Source organism: Necator americanus, chromosome X (genome assembly GCF_031761385.1).
Source record: "Necator americanus strain Aroian chromosome X, whole genome shotgun sequence".
In the NCBI taxonomy this organism is placed as follows: Eukaryota; Metazoa; Nematoda; class Chromadorea; order Rhabditida; family Ancylostomatidae; genus Necator; species Necator americanus.
Genome location: NC_087376.1, coordinates 6,209,673 through 6,230,007, shown reverse-complemented (window position 1 = coordinate 6,230,007; position 20,335 = coordinate 6,209,673). Strand labels below are relative to the sequence as shown.

At 34.1% G+C, this 20,335-nt stretch overlaps 1 protein-coding gene across 2 annotated transcripts in view; it reads right to left on the bottom strand.

Annotated features, from left to right (window-relative positions):
• Positions 1-2,610: 2,610 nt before the first annotated feature.
• RB195_021619 (uncharacterized protein) overlaps positions 2,611-20,335 on the bottom strand; it is a gene marked incomplete at both ends in the record, with an annotated part of 28,008 nt that continues 10,283 nt past the window's right edge. Inside the window, 9 exons of one of the 2 annotated variants that reach the window (XM_064208461.1) lie at positions 2,611-2,703; positions 2,777-2,883; positions 5,010-5,130; positions 5,483-5,575; positions 5,719-5,837; positions 5,911-6,010; positions 6,357-6,430; positions 7,103-7,143; positions 18,941-19,090. In XM_064208461.1, the coding sequence (XP_064064342.1) occupies positions 2,611-2,703; positions 2,777-2,883; positions 5,010-5,130; positions 5,483-5,575; positions 5,719-5,837; positions 5,911-6,010; positions 6,357-6,430; positions 7,103-7,143; positions 18,941-19,090 (898 nt within the window). The remainder of the gene's footprint in view (positions 2,704-2,776; positions 2,884-5,009; positions 5,131-5,482; positions 5,576-5,718; positions 5,838-5,910; positions 6,011-6,356; positions 6,431-7,102; positions 7,144-18,940; positions 19,091-20,335) is intronic. The other variant, XM_064208460.1, reaches the window with a different exon arrangement.

The window sequence follows — 20,335 nt, the reverse complement described above, 5'->3', positions numbered from 1 at the left end:
ATCTCCACTGATCTCTATTTTTTTGGACAACTCATTCTTGTCGACAGTACTTGTATTTGTGAAGTACAACAGGATTAGAGATGATTGAAGAAGTTCAAGAAAATAAAGAAAGACGTCATATCAAATAAAGGATTGGGTAGTCGGATTATTTGATCTATCGATCCATTGATGGGAATAACAGAATCGCGGTGGTCTATCCGAGACAAGCAGTTCTTTTTTTTTAAGCTTTTGAATTATTGAGGTTTTTTTTTTCGTTTTTTCTTACTTCTTCTTCTGTTCTCAGCAGTTGTTCTTATCGTGTCCTAACTATTTTTTTTTCACGAATTTTTTTTTCAAATCTTTTTTCTTCATGAGGTATTGAGGTGCTTTTATGGAGTGATGCTGCTACACTTTTTTTTTGAAGAATTTCAAATAAGGTCACAAAGATTTGACACAGTAGATCATTTCAAATTATAACCGCATTGCTTTCATACATAACTTAAGAATTTCTCTGAAAATTCGTATATTATCTGTTCTGAACCGTATCTGTTGAATTTCAGCTGTAACATTAAAGAATATCACTCAGCTTCAAACAAATTTTAAGCACATCCGTCCAGAAAATCTTTTTTTGAACGATTTTTTATCAGCTTTTCTTTACATTTTCCGTAACAATTTCTGTTTCATCAAATTGAATTTTGCCAGCCGAAAGGGACACTGTACCCTAAAATGTATTATATAAACTTATCCTGTGGATGGATTTAGTTCAATTCGTATTGTATCAGAAAAAAAGAATTTCATTATGCACATGATCTTTTACGAAAGTGTTATTGAGGTGTTCGTCGAGTGCTCCTCGATTTCCCATCAAACCTTCTGAGTCATGTCGTTTCGATAATGTTTTTTATTTTATATCAGGGAGATGTTTTTCTTTAAAAAACAATTATTGCTTCAAGAACTTCTCTAAAAAAGTTTTTCTTTCCGTTGACTTACTCTAATTATCTTAAAAATTCAGATGGACCTGAAAAATTTATACTGTTCTTCCTTTAATCACAACTCTTCATTTTTAATCGCTTATAAGCAATATAATGCTATAACGGATAATAATTAACAACAATATAATAATATAACGAATAATCCAATGTGAAATGTTATTGTGTCATTTTGTTTCAAAATATTTTCAAATCATCTCTGTAACCCAAGGGAATATGTGAACAGACCGAAAGCATTTAGTAAATATTTGAATAAAAGTGATTTTATTTGCACACATTAAAAACCAGTAACCTAAAATCAAGTAATTTACGTAGCTACAACTAATCCTAGCAAACATATAAGATATCGCAACAAATCCTAACTACGCTTCCAAAATGTGGAACTTTACAAATTAAATTAATAAACTCCATGAATTTTAAAATTTATTGTAATATTTGAGTTTTTTGCTGCTTAAAACAGCTTTTCACTCTTAAAATCAGATTCGTTCACGCACATTTGTGCACTTGAGTGGTTTTTTCCTACATATTTTCAATTTTGGTATTATTTATTTTATAGCATAAAGAAATTTCGTAGGCAAACCTAAAAAAGCTCTGAATACTATGTAGTTAAAAATGTCTATCTCCGAAGAGAAGTCTGATGCCTTAAGCTTTTCAAATACACAAATTATCTTCTTGTTAAATATTTATCTCTTGGAACTTGTTCGCTTTTCTCTTTGTGATTTCTGGAAAAAAAGGTTGTTGCTTTCTCGTCGATTAGCTACAAGGATGCAAATTATGTTATGTACGCAGTCGTTTTCTACTTGCTTAGCAACGGAACATAGGGCAAAGTCCAAACATTTCCAGGAACATATTAGAATTATTTTTCAGAACAATAAAAAAGCATTCTACTTATATGTTTTATTCTCGTTATTCTCCAGAATAGTTAATTTTTAATCTTTCAGTTAATAGAATAATTTTTATTAAAGTTACTATGATTATTAGGATATAACATATAACATAACCCTTTCAATTTGTTAGTTTGTTCCTTTTCCTTCAAGGAAAGAAGAATGAAAAAAATAAAGCAATCCATATCCTGTCAGCTATAATACATCAAACGAAAAATATATCCATACATTCATATTCGTGTTGTTTGTTAGCCATATGTACGCAGTGATGTTTTCCACTTTCAATTTGCTATTTTATTGGCAACACGCCAAAGCTCAGACATTTCCCAGAAGCATTGCATAATCAGCTTTAGAGCGTAGGCATGGATTCTTGACGTACGTAAACATACGTGGTTGAAGGTTCTGTTGGTGGTTTTCATATAGAGTTCAGACATCTATATGTTACTTTGTTTTTGAACAATGCTTATGAAAATCCTGAGAAGAAAAAAAAAACGCTTTATTATTTCGTTACTTCAATGTGTTACAATCATTACATGGAGACAAATGTCTACGAAAAAAATATCTACACCAATTGATTAAGGCTACATATGTACTAATGGGCTAAATTCCCAATATTTTTTTTGTCTATTTACAAAAGAATGGTAACCGTTATTTTGAAGCGAAAAAGAGTTAAGAACTCTGAAAATATAGTATTTTGGCACACACACACACACAGACACAAAATTAGTCATGAATCACTGAGAATTACAATGATCAAATCCTCAAACTTTCACTCCTGAAGCTCTTACGGTACGTTCGCAAAGTTGCTGACATTCACGATAATTGGCGCCAACAATCTTACGTAGAATGTTGAGCTAAAAAGAAATTTTTATACAAAAACGTTCTAATTTTATAATTATTTGTCATAATTTCTGGAGAGTTCCTAACCTGTTCCTTTGACACCTCAACTGGAGTTGTGAGAACAGTCCAAATCACAGATTCCGAATATGGTGGTGTGGTGAGAGAACCAAGATAGGTGACGTAGTCACGTTGGCCTAGAAGAATAAAAAATATTTGAACACCAAAAAAAAAATCCAGAGAGAAAACGCAATCGTATCGACGATACATAATCCATCATATATGCGCATCCAGACATTCGAATTTTCTCAGTGAATCGAATTGCAGGAAGGGGTTTTTTTTTAATTTCCATGTTGTGTCAATCAATATGTTTTCATACGTGTGTATAATACATAGGTCAGTAGTAATCCATAAAATTGTATATAAAATTGTTCCAGTAGCATTTCAAAAGTAGAAGAACTTCGTTGATGCACTCCTATTCTTAAAGCTATGCTAATTATAACAATTAGCCCCCTTTCTGAAGCAGAATAACCTTTATTTACAAGGAAGTCTGGATATTATTTTATACTCGTCAACTGAATTCCCCGCTGAGAAGCAGAATCTTCTCAGCTGCAGACATCGAAGATTACCACAACTGCTTAATATTCCCTTTTAAGGAATATTTTGCTGCATGTTGGGAAAAACAAGTCAATCTTCCTTGATTTCTTATTATTTTCAAGAGAGTTTAAGTTTTTGTGATTAATCAATAATGTTTTTATCCCTTGTATCCCATCAAAACCAAATATTAAATATCGGTAATATCCGTGAATTGTTTTTTCTCAGACTTTTTCCATTGCTTGCATTTTAGGACAAAAATAGTGCAGGATATCGATCAGCAAATATATATCGATAGTAGAAGTAATGTAAAAATGATTCAGGAATAATCAATTCAGGAAGTATGGAAATAAACGAGCAACTGGTATGCCGAGAAGAAAAAAGTATATTTCTTCTTTTCTGACATGTAATTACATTGTATTGCCGGAAATCTGATTTTAAAAAATCAATCAAATAAAAAGTGAGGAAAAAGCGAGGAAAATGGAGGTCTTTGCAAGAGGCAAATTCGAAAACTCAATGGATATCTTATAATAGTAACAAACTTTGCTTGTAATTTGATATCGGAAGGATGGATTTAGCCAGAGCTGCAAGTGAAAGAAAGGATTTTTGACTCCTTACTCTCATTCTCTTTGCCCTTCTGTATACGTTTTTATTTGTGAATAAAAATGACTCAAAGTAGCGACTGAAAGTTCTTACGTGAACGGATATATATGTGTACTTTCTGGATTAGTTGTTTCCAACATCCAAATATTCCCTTCATTTCTTCAAAATCTCAGTAGTTTACCTTTTTCCAGCTCTTATAATCCTTGATCAGTTACTTTAAGTGTGTAACTTCTTTTCAACGTTGTTTTCCATTGATACCCTCATTCCCCTCAAATCCTCACGTAAATGCAGTGATTTCATTCATGCATGCATCAGTGAAGGCACATGTAATTGGAGAAAGAAACACAAAAAGCAAAAAGTTGCTGAAAATTATTCATCGAAGCGAGACGAGGGGCTCGTTAAAGAAGTCCTTTGTCAATGACGAAGAAAGAAACTTTTTTTAGTATTGTTTCTAGGATGTTTTGTGTTTCTCTTTTTCCTCATTTAACTACTGTAGGGACTCAGGCCTCTAATCAAATAGCAGCAAAGTGAAACTATTTCCATTTTCCCATTGCATTAACTGAAATTAACTGACAAAAACGTTCAATTTTTGCATTAGCAGATTAATTAATGGAAATTTCCCAGCAATTGCACTTGGATGCGTTTGGCTGAAGAGACAGCGAATCAACAAATTTTCGTTGATTTCCTATTGCTAACCGAGAATTATAAAAATCCATCTCCAAAATATTGATCAAAAAATTCATGAAGAAGTGGGTCCTAGAGGCACATCCCAGAACCATCCTTATATCTATTTTAAGGAATCGACTCTTATCATTTAAGGAATCCAGACAAAAATTACAGAGAAAAATGCAATTTATTTCAGCGTTGGACCTAAAATGGTCTGTGTAATGGTAGGAAGTTTCGAGACTAAATACTATTATTACTATGCTATTCTATTAACTGGTAATTTTACGAAAAAGCAGAATTTTCTACTGAGAACTTCATTTGCGTCAATACACCTCCTACATAGGTGTCGTATTTTCACCTCAAAGAAATAGATTAGCTCAGAACTCATTCTTGAGGCGAATCTTTTTTCAACAAAAAACAACTCAAAAACTGATTCATGTATTTTACAAAAGAAAATTACCTGGAGGAGGAAAGAGTTGATCGAGGACGAAATCTTTGGGCATTAGAGCCGGTGAAGTAGAACCAATAGCTTTGTGGATAACGTTGAAAAGTGGTTCATAGTTAGCCGAATGTGCTCCTTCCTGAATAAATAACAGCTGGCTTAGATGACATGTGCTTCTAGGGATTCCGTGTGAAAGTTTTGCTATCCAACGTCATTATCCTAGATTTAAGAGCGTAGTTGCAGAGGTTTCTTAAAACTAGTCAGCTAATCTCTCTCTGCTCTAGGATTTGCTCGAATTTTTCGTGAGCATGGATCTGTTGGGGTAACTGTTGAGCCGTGTGTTTGCTGGTTTCACTGACGTATCGGCCACCTGCTGAGTTGGTTTCTCAAGCGGCGATTGTTGGTTTTCAGTCAGCTAAGTCAAATAATCGTTCTTTTTATTTGTCGTTGTGATAAAAAAAAGAACAGGAAGAGAAGAATTAGAAGATTACCTTGATGAAAACTCCGACAACAGCTAAGCCATCCTCTTTCTCGGCAGCATCGCTGAACGTCCCATATTTAGTGTTCCAGAACACAAAATGGACCTAAATCGATATTATTATGTGCAAATAATCATATATCAAATTTTGTCATGGATACAAATTTCCCCCGGTGTAAATTTGAGTGCACAAATCAGTCAAATCGTTTGAATATGCAGATTTTCCTATTTGAATGTAGTCATTATTACCTCGCCGCTCATTGCTTTTCCATCCAAAAGATGTTCGGAACCACACGAACCATCCTTACTCCAATGTGCATGAAATTGTGCCAATTCAAATGTGCCCGGAAGATGACTGGCAGAAAGTGCTGAAAGTCGGATTTTGATGAGGTGCACTTATAAGGCTAATAATAAAAAGAATAGGATTTTTGATGAACTCACTTGTGGTGCATTTTCTTCCTACATTCACTTTAAATCCAGTCGCACTACAAACAACATCGTAACAATCACCAACGGTGTAGTTGATATTCAACGAATCCGGCTGAATTTATTAATTCATATTTATGTAAAGACGACGACTTGAAACCCAGTAAACATGTGAAGGATTATAGTGGATTTATGTTTGTGTTTGTGTATACGGTAACTTCTTTATCTGTTCATGATCAGAGAAACTGATCTGGTCTCTACTTCCTTGTTGTTGTTGTTTTTTTTTCGTCGAATAGCTTTTCCATAAAGAAATACCCAATGACGGCTAATAAATTACTATACGCCGGACCCGTGCGAACGCCCCAATTACGGAGTAATTGGATTCTTGTTGGAAACAAGGTTGTCTCAAAGCTATAGAAAGAATGTTGATTAACCTATTAAGAATTATTTTATCCACCTACCTTACAGTGTTCTGGATCATGACAAACAACATCACTTCGGATGTCGATTGGAGACTGACGTCGTTGCGTGATAGCTGAATACACGGAGTCACTTAATGAACACCAACTGAACACACCATTTTCACTCACGAAATTTACGGCGCCGAGTTTTGATCGCTTTCGAAACTTTTAGCGCCGCTTTTTTGGCTTGCAGTTTCCCCGCTACTTTTTTAATTTTGGCATCATTCGAGCGCTTTTGAAATTTTCCAGGACAACTGCTGCTGCCGGAGCTTCTACATAATCTTCGTGGTCTCTTGCTCGACGCCGACGGCGACATAGCTCTTCGGCGCCGGTCGATTTGCTGCTCTTCAGCTCACTTCCGCATTCAAATGACTTGAATTTGTCACAAATGAGAAAAACAGAGACCAACGTGCGAGAAGTAGTAGGGAAAAAATGAACAAAAGAAGATTGGCTACTCCTCTAACAATGAGTAGTAGTTTATAGACGAAGAAACGATTTTCAGCCGAGAATAAGCAGAGCGTGTTAGGATGGGGGGTGACGATGGCGTAAAGTGTCGCTGGCGGCATTTTTTTCTCCCTCACTCTCACCTCGTGCTCTGATCTGTACATGCGCACACGGCTGTCACGTATATGTGAATGGATTACGTGGAAATATGTAGCCGGACATCCTCGTTATGGCAAATTTTCCCATTTTCTTTTATGTGAGAAGTTTCTAAGTAACCAACAAGGTCGTAAAAATCCACTTACTCATTGCTTGATGTCGGTAGTGCACACCAAGTGGATAGAATCTGAAAAATAAATGGTTTTGTTGGTGGAAGGAAAAATCGCGTTCTGGATTTTATTTTCTTAAATTCTGCACATTACCAGACGAATAACACTTACATAAACATTTTTGCTAATAGATAATGTGATGATTAGGGATGAATGAAGATGAATATGGATAGAAGGATGGAATTCATAGTAAGCGACGTAGATGTACGTTGAAAATGCGGATATTTTTGAGTGGATAGCGCCATAATGGAAACGCCTTCTTCTAGGCCAAACAACATCCCCACGTCTCTCTGGGGTTCAGCCTCCAGATTTGCATCGCAGCTTTTGCGAAAACTTCAATCGCCGCCGAACGTCTTCATTTTGTACACAAAATAGCAAAAAAAAATCCATAGATTTGTCCAGAATTCATGCAGGGAAGGACAACGAAGAAAAGAGTTGAACGAAGGGAAATTTGAGCTTTGTGAGCATAAGGCTTTTTATAACTGGAGAAAATGATTTGGTTAACAAAATTATGGGAAATTACTTGAGAGAAGTAAGGATGGAGATAGAAGACATGATAAAATCCATGAAAAAAACACACACACAAACAGACAGCTGTCTAAAGAAGAAACACGAATACGAATAATTCCTGCTTGTCATTTATGATCCAGTTTTCAACCTCTGACTAAGTTTCAGTCGAGCAGCAACATGATGGATTTGGATTCACAGCCAATTTTCGATTACTTCATGGCTCCATTGATCTTATTCAATTACTCAAATATCTCCATCTGAATATATGTGCTTTAAAATATAAACAAATTCTCACAGATTTGAAATGAGGAGATTCAGTGGAAAGAGATTCCAGAATCACATATTTATTTTTCTATAAAATTGAGTAAATTGAAAAAAAGAAAATATGAAAATAAAAGACCTCTAAATATTGTGACAGCCAAATCTCTTTATTAACGTTTTTTTTTAAATTATTTGTTCTGAAAGTTTAGAAAGTGGAAGGCAGAGTTGGGGTTTTTAAGGACACCACTTTCTAATTATCCTTGAAAGTCATTTATTAAGTACGACCCTGAGAATGAATTAGAAATGGGGAGAACTGAAACAAGAAGCGCCCAACTTCATAAAAGGACTATTTTTACAAATTTTTCTCTATTGATTTAAATGTTTTGAGATCTTTGAATGTGTTGGATTTTGTTTACCTCCATGGATGATTGACGATATTATCAACGGCGCTGTACGGTTTATATTTCTCAGAGTTCTTTTTCTTTTTCTCTCTTTTTCTTTTTTCTTTTCTTCTTCTCAGAGTGAACTCAAAACTAAAAGTGACAAAAAATGTGGGAGAATCTTGTGAAATATTGAGCGAGATCTCCATTATTATAAAAAAATGCCTTTTTGTTACAATTAATCTGCATTTACTTATTAATCACCTTTATCTATGTATTCTGCATGTTACTGCTAAAGTTCTTCTATTCCCCTTCTGTCCTTGTTACCGTATCTCTTTGCTTTGCAAAAATATTTAACCAAGACATATTTTTAAAAAAATTTGATACTCTTCTGTTAAGCTTCTTTGAATAACAAGAACATTAGTCAAGATCCTGTTTGTGGGCTTTTGCTTACCATTCCACATATGGCAATATGAAGCCCTCATAACTCAGGTTTCCAGAGAAAAACAACCAACAGCGTGCCTCATCGCGACTTCTTATCTTGACGATAGACGAGAAAACAGTGTACATAGAATGCCAATTTTTAGCCGATTGAGCCGAAAAAAAAAATACAAAAATCTTCTCTCTTCGTTTTTTTTTGTGTTTGAGAGCACAAGATGTGAAAATTTAGACCGATTTTTGCCAATTATACATCAGAAACATTGTGTATTGAGCGAAAATTCAGAGAGAATTACCACACATAAATAACTCAATAATTACAACTATAAGTTCTAAAACAGAACAGATATTCTCGGATTTTCATGATTCCTGGATTCTAAAGCGAGAAATAATACTATTTCGTTCTAAGATTATATCCTTAAGAGATTTTTTTCTTTGAAAAATTGTCCTGAAATACATTTAGAAGAGGCCAAGTGTTGTTACGTGCTACTAATGGGAGCTTCTTGAGTTATTCGAGAATTTTGAACTAAAAAAAGGAATCAAATTGTCAAAAAATTTCGAAAATCTTAACTTTTTGAGATGAAAGATAAATTTTCGAAATCATAAATATTAATTGTAACTTCACATACTTACTTGGTCTTACCGATTAATTCAATAAGTCAAGCAATAATTTTTTTTGTAGTAAAAATATAGAAAATATCGAAAATATCTATATATAAGCTACAAATATTTAGTAAATACATTATTTTGTATGCGCTCGATACGACGTATTTACATATACTACTTGTGAACTCCAGTTGCAAGACTAAATTTGATTTTTAAATTTAATTTTTAAACTTGCCCCGTTTTCAAATTTTATGAAAGCAAAACACTTGTAGTTCTTGTAAAATCAAATCTATATAAACATTTTTTAGCTTAAATTAATGCTCAAAGATGTGAGAGAAAGGAAAATTATAATTTTATTACGAAAGCTTCTCCTTAGTAAATAGCACTTTAGTTTTTAGATTTTCAGCAGTATACAATTAAAAATTGCTGCTGTTGTTCCCAAGTTGTGTTATTTTGAAGCAAAATGTATGCAAATTTCGTAAAGTATGGAAAAAAGGAAGCTGGATGTGGCTTCAATTTTGCAATCGAAGTGTATTTTGTCTCGTATTTCATGCACTTTCCCTCTCATAGTTCTTCCTATGCTCAGGAGTTTTTTTTCTATTTCTTCGACATTCAATGCATCTATGTGTTCATTGTTAACAACAATGAATTTTTAAAAAGAAAAAAAAACCTCCACAAAGGAGACTTTTCATACGTATTCAATGTACATTGAAAGGAAAATACGTATGAAAAGTGAATGGAGAGAAAATACGTATGAAAAGTGAAAAGTATGGCGGTGCTATTCTGGATTATTTATCCTTTCAAGAACTTTTTTTTTCTAGAAACTTGCTATTATTTCTGTTCGCTCATTTCACAGACTCCGTGTTAATGATTTTCCCATCCTTCTAGGATTTTCTTCGAAAAAGCAACGAAATCCTATCCGATCATAATTTCTGCAGCTTGAAAATTGTCTCTCTCTCGATCCTAGTCGTTCATAGAATGTTCTCGTCGGTTTTTCAATCTTTGCATGTTGAGCCATGAAATTATTATATTGATTTCGTGGATTTTATGAAAACAGATGTGCGGTTGCAAAAAATTCTTTGCAAATTTGCAGCGACATCTGTGTTCATGATAATAATCGAGCATTTCTTTCACGAATCTATTATTTCAGTGTTAATAGAAATCCAGAATAATAGATTCAAGATAGTAGATAATGTTTGAAAGAAGTAGAGGGATGAAAAAATGGAGTTCATTGAAAATTTCATTAATTTAGGAGAAGCTCACTTGTTTATAATTTCTTCAGGATGGAAATATAATAAGTACAACAATGACAAGGAGAAAAGATTGTTCTACAGTTCTACCTGGAAAAACATTTATTTACGAAAAATAATTGACTATTTTTATAGGAAGTAAATAATATAGAAAAAAAATAGGTAGTTAACAATATTTTTGTTTGAGTGCATACATGTATTTGTTGGAATGTTGCTGTTCATCTCAGATGGAACAAATCAGCCTTAATGGATTTGTCCTCAATCCTTAATTACTATGCATCTCTGAATAGAGCGTAAATGTGAGGAAATGATAGCGTAGAGTAGCGAAAAATAGATAGTGGAACAAAGAACGAGGCGGTATGTGAGGAATCGCTGAGGGAAGCAACTGAACTAACTTAATGATTAATTAGTATGCTGATATTGCAAACATCGCCTGATATCTCATCGCGATACAATCCAGAGATAATCGAAAAGATAAAAACTCAATAAGTGAACGTTTACTGACGAACTTTTGATTTTGCGATTATTTTCCACATATTCGAACTGGCTGGGATGTAAAACGAATTGAGTTCGTGTTTTTAAAGAGTTTCTAAGTGAGGAAAGTCATTTTAGGCACTCGCCTATTACCACATAAAATGTTCTCAAAGCAAATAGAATGTTTTTGCTAGAAAACTCTTTACTTTTCAGCAAAAAGACATGTTCACAATTAACGAATCCAAATCGTAATTATCTATCTACATACATATTTTCATGGATACACATGGTAAAAGTTCGTCTTACACAAAATAAAAGGATAAAATCCAGGAACTTTTGCTACTCTTCTCGTAGAGAAATATTATTCTATATTGTATATTTTATAATTTACAATTTGTAATTAATATTTGTTTCACCCTGCAATCTACTGAATAGATCCTAATGGATGTAAGTATTCTGGATTCGATATGTTTTTTTTTCCTTTGAAAAAAAAAGTAACGCATTGTTAAACACTAACATTAATTATTAGTGGATCGAAGAGGAACACCTGAATCGCAGTAAACACGTTTCGACTACGAATTCCTTTCAATTGTATTGATCCTTTTCTTTAATAATACGGTAGTAATCCATACAGGTGGAAATATTCCGGTTTAAAGTTTACAAAAAACTCCTATGGAATTGCAGCAATTTTCTACATTATCTATTTTCTGGGTGAATGTTACAGTATGACGATGGATTATTCGAAATATTCCATGTATGTAGGATCTACAGGAAAAAAAAGACATCCTTATTGGATGAGAGCACCTGTTCGGAAAATCGTACAATTATTGTCGACACGTCAATTAACGTAATCTTTTCGTGCTAGATGTCGTTGACATTTAATTACAGTATGCATGTAGTATTTAGCACATTAATCTCTTAGAATTAGCTCTATGGGCGTCAAAGATTTGCTCTTTTCAATGAGTTACACTCGACATTTTCGCTCTGATTGAAAAATATATTAAATATAACAATAACTATTGATTAGCGCTGTAAAAAAAAATTTGTTTCATAACAATGGTTTTGTAGAAGAATGCGATTTTTTCCGGTTTACACTGAATGTACTTTGATAGATGAAATATGGAATTCTTGCATGTTCGATGTTTTCGTTGAAATTTTTTGTAGACAAGAATTATTTTTCCTTAACAAACTTCACATCTTACAATAGTTATAAGGTTAACCAGTGAGGAACGACTTCAACACGTCTTTTTCTTCTTAAAATTCTACTAATTATTACAATTAAAATACTAGTTAAGGTACCGTAATCGAAAGCAAACAGTGATCCATTTTTCTTCTGTAGTCCCATGTCTCACCCATACTGGTGCTAGTTCCATTTTTGATTACTTTGTTCTATACAGTAATTGAAAACAAAGGGATTTTTATGGAGCCATTTCTCTACTTGCTGATTCCGCTCCATTATCCATAGTTTTAATTTTTAGGATGACAATTATGATATAATTGTCAACACACAAAATTTTAAAATTTTCTAAAGTAGTAATTCCTCGAAGAGAGGAGAAATAGACGGAAAAATTTCTCAGAAAAGTCAGAAAATGTCAGTTGTCAAAAAATGAGTTGGTAATTCCTAGGAAAAATTAAGGATGTGAGAAAAAAAAAGTTATGCACCAGTAAGAGATGTTAGAACAAAATGAAAGCGATGACCACTATCGGGTCAAACACTCCAGCACCACAGCGTCAGTCAGCATTTCTTCGTTGACACGCTCTTTTATACGTATCTGCTATTGCGCAAAGATCACTTTTAGTGAAGAGTTTATGCAAATTATAGAGACGTAGACGACGAGTGATCACAATGCCATCGAAAGGCATTATCGTTGGAGCGGAGATCATGGAGTTCTAGACGAGACTATTCCGAGACCGACACCACCACCATCCTTAACACATTCACACCCATGAGACACCGTCGACAGAAGTGTACGATCTCTGATTTCCTGATCTTTTCGTACTATTTCCATACAATACGAATATGAATTAAACATTACAGTGGAAACGTTGGTAAACACATCGGGTTTCCACGAGGTATGATGCGGAACCTCCGATACGATTCAGCCACTTTACGTGAGAACTTCGATGTGGTGGATGAATGAGGAATGGATGAATAGACGAATAAATGAAAAGAGGGATGAGTGAATGAAAGAGCGGTGACTACATATTTCCTATTCAATAAAGAAAAAAAAAAGAGATTAGTGAGAATTCTTCTCATTTGTTATGTAAACGTAATTGAAAGAAGAGAATAGTCGTTGAACGGTCGGTCGACTGCGATTGCTTCACTCATCACTCCAGCTGGGACCGCTGCAGCTATCCACGACCAATCCAGCATTTTATAGGGTCGGCCAACTAATTTCCGTCTCTCGCCTCTCGAAAATAAGCTACGCCTCCTGCTGTCCATTTCGGCATTGCTCATTCTTATTCTTCGTTAGATTACGGTCAGAGAAAAAATAGAAAGAGAACCGCCCAAAATCCCGAACAAGATAGCGGCTATTACCAGAGCTTATTCCTTATAAATAAAAAATTAACGACACAATTTTTCCAGAAATTTCACAATGTTTCGTTATATCGATATAAAGTCACCCATTGATAACTTAGAAAGGAAAAACGTTTTCTCAGAAGAAAAAGTGTTCATTGATCTCGATCTCTCCCTTTCGGAATATGAAGTCAATTTTATCTGGACATTTTTCCCGGCATAGCCTTTATGTACATATCGCTATGTCAACATTTATGTTGCACTTGTTTCATGGAGAATATGATATTGAAATGTACTGCAATGAAATAAAATGTTATCTAAAGTTAGAGTCACGCCACGGAAAAAGAAACATGTTAATGTATTTGCGTTGACCTTTCCTGGATGAACACCAAGTACATACATCAACTGAAAGAACTCTGAGAATCAAAAATTCGACAATGAGGCAAAATTTGTAAGCAAATAAAGGTAAAAAATACGCTTGCTGTATAGATACAGTAGGCTAAGGTTATTCCGTTTACTTTTTTTATCCTTAGCCTCAACTTTATTGTCGTCCAGTGTAAATAATCCGTGTAGTCGCCTCCTCATCTGACATCAAAGAGGAGAGCAGCTCTATCCTGATTACCGTATTCCGAAGACACATCGATTAGAGAGTTGAGCGAAAGTCTAGGAATGTAAACATATACTTTTTCATAATAGGACTACTGTCGGTGTTGCTGGAGTGTTTTCACCTCATCACTGAGGTCATCATGAACGAAAGGAACGTCAGTTTATTGATCAGTTACACGAAAGCAGCTTTACACAAGAAGTATAGCCGAAACCTTTAAATAAGTACCTCACAGAGGTTGGTGAGGAAAAGTCAGAAAGGAATTTGGAAATTGAACTTGATGGTTTTGTGTGGAATTTTTTAAAAATAGAACTGAATTGTTCCAATCATTTCTTTTTAGCATTTTTGCATTTCTTTCTAAATTTTTTAAATTCACAAGAGAATATTCACAATTAGAATAAAATAAGAAAAATAAGAAAAGAAAAATAATAAGAGTATAACAGAGTCGATTTCTCTTACCGGCTACTAATCTTTTGGTAGTTAATTCATGGATAATCACTCAAACAGTTTATTAATCCACACATCCATTTACGTATCCACACGAACACACGAACATTCATCTAACCAGTCAATCATTCGTGCATTCACCCACTCTTTCATTCATTAACCTCGGAAAACCCCAAAGAACATCTCTTGTTCGATTTTTATTGAAGATATTTTGCTTAGTTATTGCTACTTCCTCGACAATTTTACAGTTCTTCCCTCTGGCCTGTTTCAATACATTTTCCAGGATGCTTCCACCTTGTTAGGGCTTCTCGCATACTTATGTACTGTATTCTTTGTCTATTTTTGCTTACATTTATTGAAATAGTAATTTGCTTATTTACTTTTTGAACATTATTTGCAAACTCTAGTTTACAATGTTTACTGTTGCAGGAGCTTACTGATTTTATTTTAAAATAAGATTTTAAAATATTAAAAAGATTTTAAAATAAGAACTTTGTTGGAATTAATTTCACCTACAATTCCCAAAGCAGAAGCAGAGAAGTTGTAAAGATTCACGATACGAATTATCGTTGGTCCCATTTAAACACCATATAAATACATAAATGAGCAAAATTTGAAGTAACTTGAATAAGATCCTGTTTTAATAAGTTAAGAGCTTCTAGATTAGATTATTCTGGATACTCCATACATAGTTCTCCGTTGTTTACGTCATCGCTCTTATCTTCGGCGAAAATGCTATCTGAAAGTTCAGCACGGCAAGGGAATTCAATTCGGGGAAAATATATGCGGGTCAATAAGCGTAGAAAGCTCGACGTGTCTGAGAACGAGGAAAAAAAAATATCGATACGGATCGGATTTACTGTGAATCCACTATCAATCCAACAAAACAATCCAATTCTTCCCTTCAGGATAGCAACATTGCGTGAATCTTCGTTGCATGTTCCTTTAACACTAAACTGGTATCGTTTACAATTGCAAACCTATCAAACATTACAGCAAAGCAACCGATTTCTCACGCTCCCCGTTCATTTTTAAACCAATATTTTCATGAATTTTCGAGAACATCACCAAGTTGTTGGACAAATGTTGTTGTTCATTAAAAATTTATTACAGCATATAGATTGACGAGCGAATGCACTATAAATGTAACAATTTAGTTCAACTATCGTTTTTATGTTCCTTTTCCGCAGCGATTGAGGTCACAATAGCTGTGTAATTGAGTTGCTAAGGCGACAACTTCCACGTATGCATGTACAGTAAGACTAGAATTATTTCTAGCAAAAATGGAAAAGTAAAAGTCTCAAAAAAAATGTACATTTCTCAATCAAATCGCAAAAGAGCTGTCAGCTGTAACAATTTCGTTATTCTGTTCAACCTCAAAAAAAAAGACTCAGAATTAAGGTAGCCTTACAATATGTTCAGTTGATGCATTTGCTTCGTGGTGTTAAGGTGTGCGTTGAATTATTCCTGACATAAGGACACCAGTTGCCGCTACTGATAACCTATGAGCGATCAGAAAGCGACCAGAGAGCATAAAATTCGCCTTGATGCTATTAATACCTCTTTTTTTATCATATGAGTAAGTTCTGGTCGAATAATATCGAAAATCGAAGAAGTGAATGAATCCGGGATCAGTTCGAAAAATTGAGGAATGCAAAATATGGACGCTCTAAGTGCGCAATAGGAACGAGCATTCTTGTGATGGTAACAGGTGTCAGGAAATAGTGTAATAATCCAGATGTCATAACATGATTAAAAACCAACCATTGTTAGAGTACATCGTAAAAATATTCACTCAATCTCATGACACCAACCAGTTCCCGATTTCATCAAGGACGAGATCGTTTAGGAGCTCTCACTCTCCTCTTTGAGAGATTTTTTTAAGCCCGACGGATGAGAAAAAACAAACTGAATCAGAGAACAAGATTACTGGTACACATCTGACAATTTTCACTAGCAAAAATAACATCAAAAGATACTGAAATTTAATATATTCGTTATTATTATTATATATAAAATTTAATATAGTATTCTTAGGTTTGAGGGAACGCCGCCGTACTTCTTCCGTCAAGAACCATTTATTTGAAAAATAAAATCCAGTAAAATCCAAAAAGAAACCAATCCATCGTTTCAAGAATAAAAAGAATGAAAAATAAAATCCATGAATGCATCAACTAAGGTATATTCGAAGTCATTTCCTCAACGAACAAGCAATCTTTACTTCAATATTCAATCAATCGATCTGATTTTCAATATTTTAGCTATTATGGAAAAATCCATCGTCGAAAACGTGTTGTCTGGATCGCATTAGATACACAACAATAATACGTCTGATGTTAGCTCTATAAGATACCAGCTGAACCTCCCTGGGAGTTTTTTTTTACGGAGTCGAGTTCTCTGAGGAACGTGTAAATATCAATTTCAGTACAGTTTACTATTTTTAATGCAGCTTCTTATAGTTTTCGATTCATATTATCGGTCAGTATCATTAAAATTAAATAAGTAAAATTAGTTTAAGTAGTCAGTAAGCATTTATTTATTGTGAGTATTGTTCGGCATTTACGGCTTATTTCAAATTTAACAGCTCGTGGAGGACATCACCATCCAAATTTCTCCGATTTATCGTAAGCAATTTCAATTCAATTGCAGATATCCATGTAACGAAAAAATATTACACTCGTTATTCGATTTTCGTGAGAAATCCACACAATCTCAGATGGAATGGGAGACATTTGTCACCGTCCGTGGAGCACCACAATTCGATGTCATCCATACATGGACAACCCCGGCTTTCAAATGACTCGGTTCTTATAGTGGACCGAAGAAAACCTCTTGAAGAAATATACGAAGAAAATTATGGTCCTTTTTGAAAATCAGTTCATTTTCTTATACTGGTCAGTGTGGGAACCTCTTTAAACTGAGCATGGCACCATATACCTGCCTAAACATTTTTTCGTGCAAAAACATTGGATATTTGAGGATAATTTCTCATCTACAAATCCTCATAATATAATATAATAATATAATGATAATATAATAATATAATAATCCTAATAATAATATAATATAATGTAATATATATTCTATAATATATAATAATATAATAATATAACAATAATCCTAATAAAGCATAATATAATTATAATCACTATAATTCCGCGCAAATCTTGACCATGGTAAGATTCACGTGAATCTTTCAATATCATCATTACTTACCTAAATAAATATCCACGTATACAGAATACGAGTAATGAGAAGATAATTTTCAATTTCTCCCAAAGCAATGCTTATTTTCCAATATTCCCAGCAAGAATTTGTTCCCTATTCCGGATACCTGATGATTTTAAGTGGACAATTGTTCTGATAGAGAAAGTAGCAATTTTCTTGACTATTTTAACGAACAAAGTTTTCAATTTCAAATTTTTGGGGAAGTGCTTGGGAAATAATCGAAAGAAAAACTGATGATTTAAGAGGACTCAGTACAAGTTCGGAATTTGAACAGAGATAAAGACTATTAAGGAAAAGTAACGAATAGATATTGGAAAATGAATCCATGGAACGAGCAACGAGTGTCACGCTGTGACGAAGAACGCATTGCAAAGTGCAATTGTTGTCTTTTCACCTGCAGCGCTCTCTCCATTTTTTTCCCCATACATTCCCAATCCTAGAAATAGCTATGGACACAAATTCTTGCCGAATACATTAGCCTTTTCAGAAGAAAAATACTCTTATTTTTATGGCTAAATTTCTTCCAGAATATTCATACCTACATATTTATACACGATAATTATCACATGATTATATTTATTCAGAGCACTGAGAAATTCTCAACACAGAAAAATACTACTCTAGAAACCCTTGGAAAAAAAATCGTAGAAGAAGTGAAAAAAAGTTCCTTGGAAAAAAATGGAAAAAATGCGTAAGAGTTTTGTTTTAACTTTATTTGATTAAGGATTCCACTGAAGGGATTCTCTTCTAGGAGTGAAATAATCTGTATAAAGAAAGCTGTACAGCGTGATAAACATGAAAGATGGTCAAGATCAAATCATAAATAATTATATAAAATATTATGAAGAAGTCTTTCAATAATGAACAAATATCACAGTGAAAGAAATCATAAATCAAACTCCACCCATCAGTCATTGTTTGAATAAAGGTGTGTCGCTGTGATAACTCGGCGCTCATTGTTGTTTGGTTTTGATGGTATTTACACGAGGGAACAATTTCAGGATCAAAAAAATGATGGAATAAACAAGTCTTAATGTTAATATTGCAACTAAAAGGGATACTACTAAAAATGGAACAATTATGTCTAACATATAATACTCAATGAAGGACTGATGAGGTGCGATATTTGTTAGAGTTTCACTTATGTTGTAGCGAATCGCATAATCCACATAACGTATTAAAACTTCTTCCGGAGAAAACGGTTTGTTCCGTAATTGTTCACTGAGACGTTTTGCTGCTTGTACATATCTGAAACATATTTATCCAAAATTATATATTCATTAAACTTGCTAAATATGTAATAACGTTATAACAAATTCAATCGAAAAAATCTGAACATGAATCATCATCTCAAGTCTATTTCCAAGTGCTCAGCGATTGAGTTCGTTTCGAGGAATTTGCTTACACTTTGGGAAGAGAAAAAAAAATGAAAGCAAACGGTACGACATCGATGTGAGAAACAGAACTTTTACGAATGAAATGGCACTGGATCCGGAATCTATTGAGTGCTAGTTTAAGACTGAAGATTCATGAAAATCTTTCATTCCATTACACTAATATTTTCCATGCCATAATTTAAAAAAAAAATTCGTATAAGAAAAATATGTATGCGATATATCGCCTTACGGCAATTAATTTATTTCATTCAAATTTATTTGGATGGAACATCTCTTAGTTTCCATTATGTTCACAAGACAAATCTGACAGAAGCGACTAAAACTGAAAGTATCCCTAAATTCGTGCTTTTTCAGGTTGACAGAGACATCATTCTTTGATGCGAAAAGATCGTAGAATTCATTTCTCATCTAACTGAGGAGCATTGTGTTTTCTTGATTTGTTACTTTTTATCGAGAAAAAAAAAGGATGGGTGTAGCGCAGTCGGTAAGAGGTTCCGCTGTGTCCGCACAATCGATCGGAGGTTCGAATCCGCCCTAGTACTCACCAAGCCTTTCATCCTTCCGTGGTCGATGAATCGGTATCAGACTTGTCTAGGAGGATAAAAATACTGACTTGACCCATCGGCTAGCCCCAGGAAGTACCATTATATAGGCCAGTTAGACGTTTGTAAACCTCAAACGATTCTAAACTGAAGTGAACGCGGGGCGCATCCCGAGCGGATTGGTTAACACCAGAAACTCTGTCCTTTATCCTTTATTTCTGCTGTTATATTTCTACAAATTCCATAAAATTTAGGTTTTTTTTTGTAAAATTTCTACAAATTCCATAAAGTTTTGGATAAATTGGTATCACACTAGTCTGGGAAGATAAAAACACTGACTTAACACATCGGCTTGCCCCCGAAAGTCATTGTATAGGCCAGTTACAGGTTCGTAAACAACCTACAAAGTCGGGAACCTGCACTTTCAGGGTAATTCAGATGAGCATATCCTTTACGGATGAAAACAAGCTGTGCAATAAATCAAATGCTGATGTATTGGCGGAATAGAACGTTCCTCACGAGGATATAAAAAACACAGCAGTAAAGACTTCGAT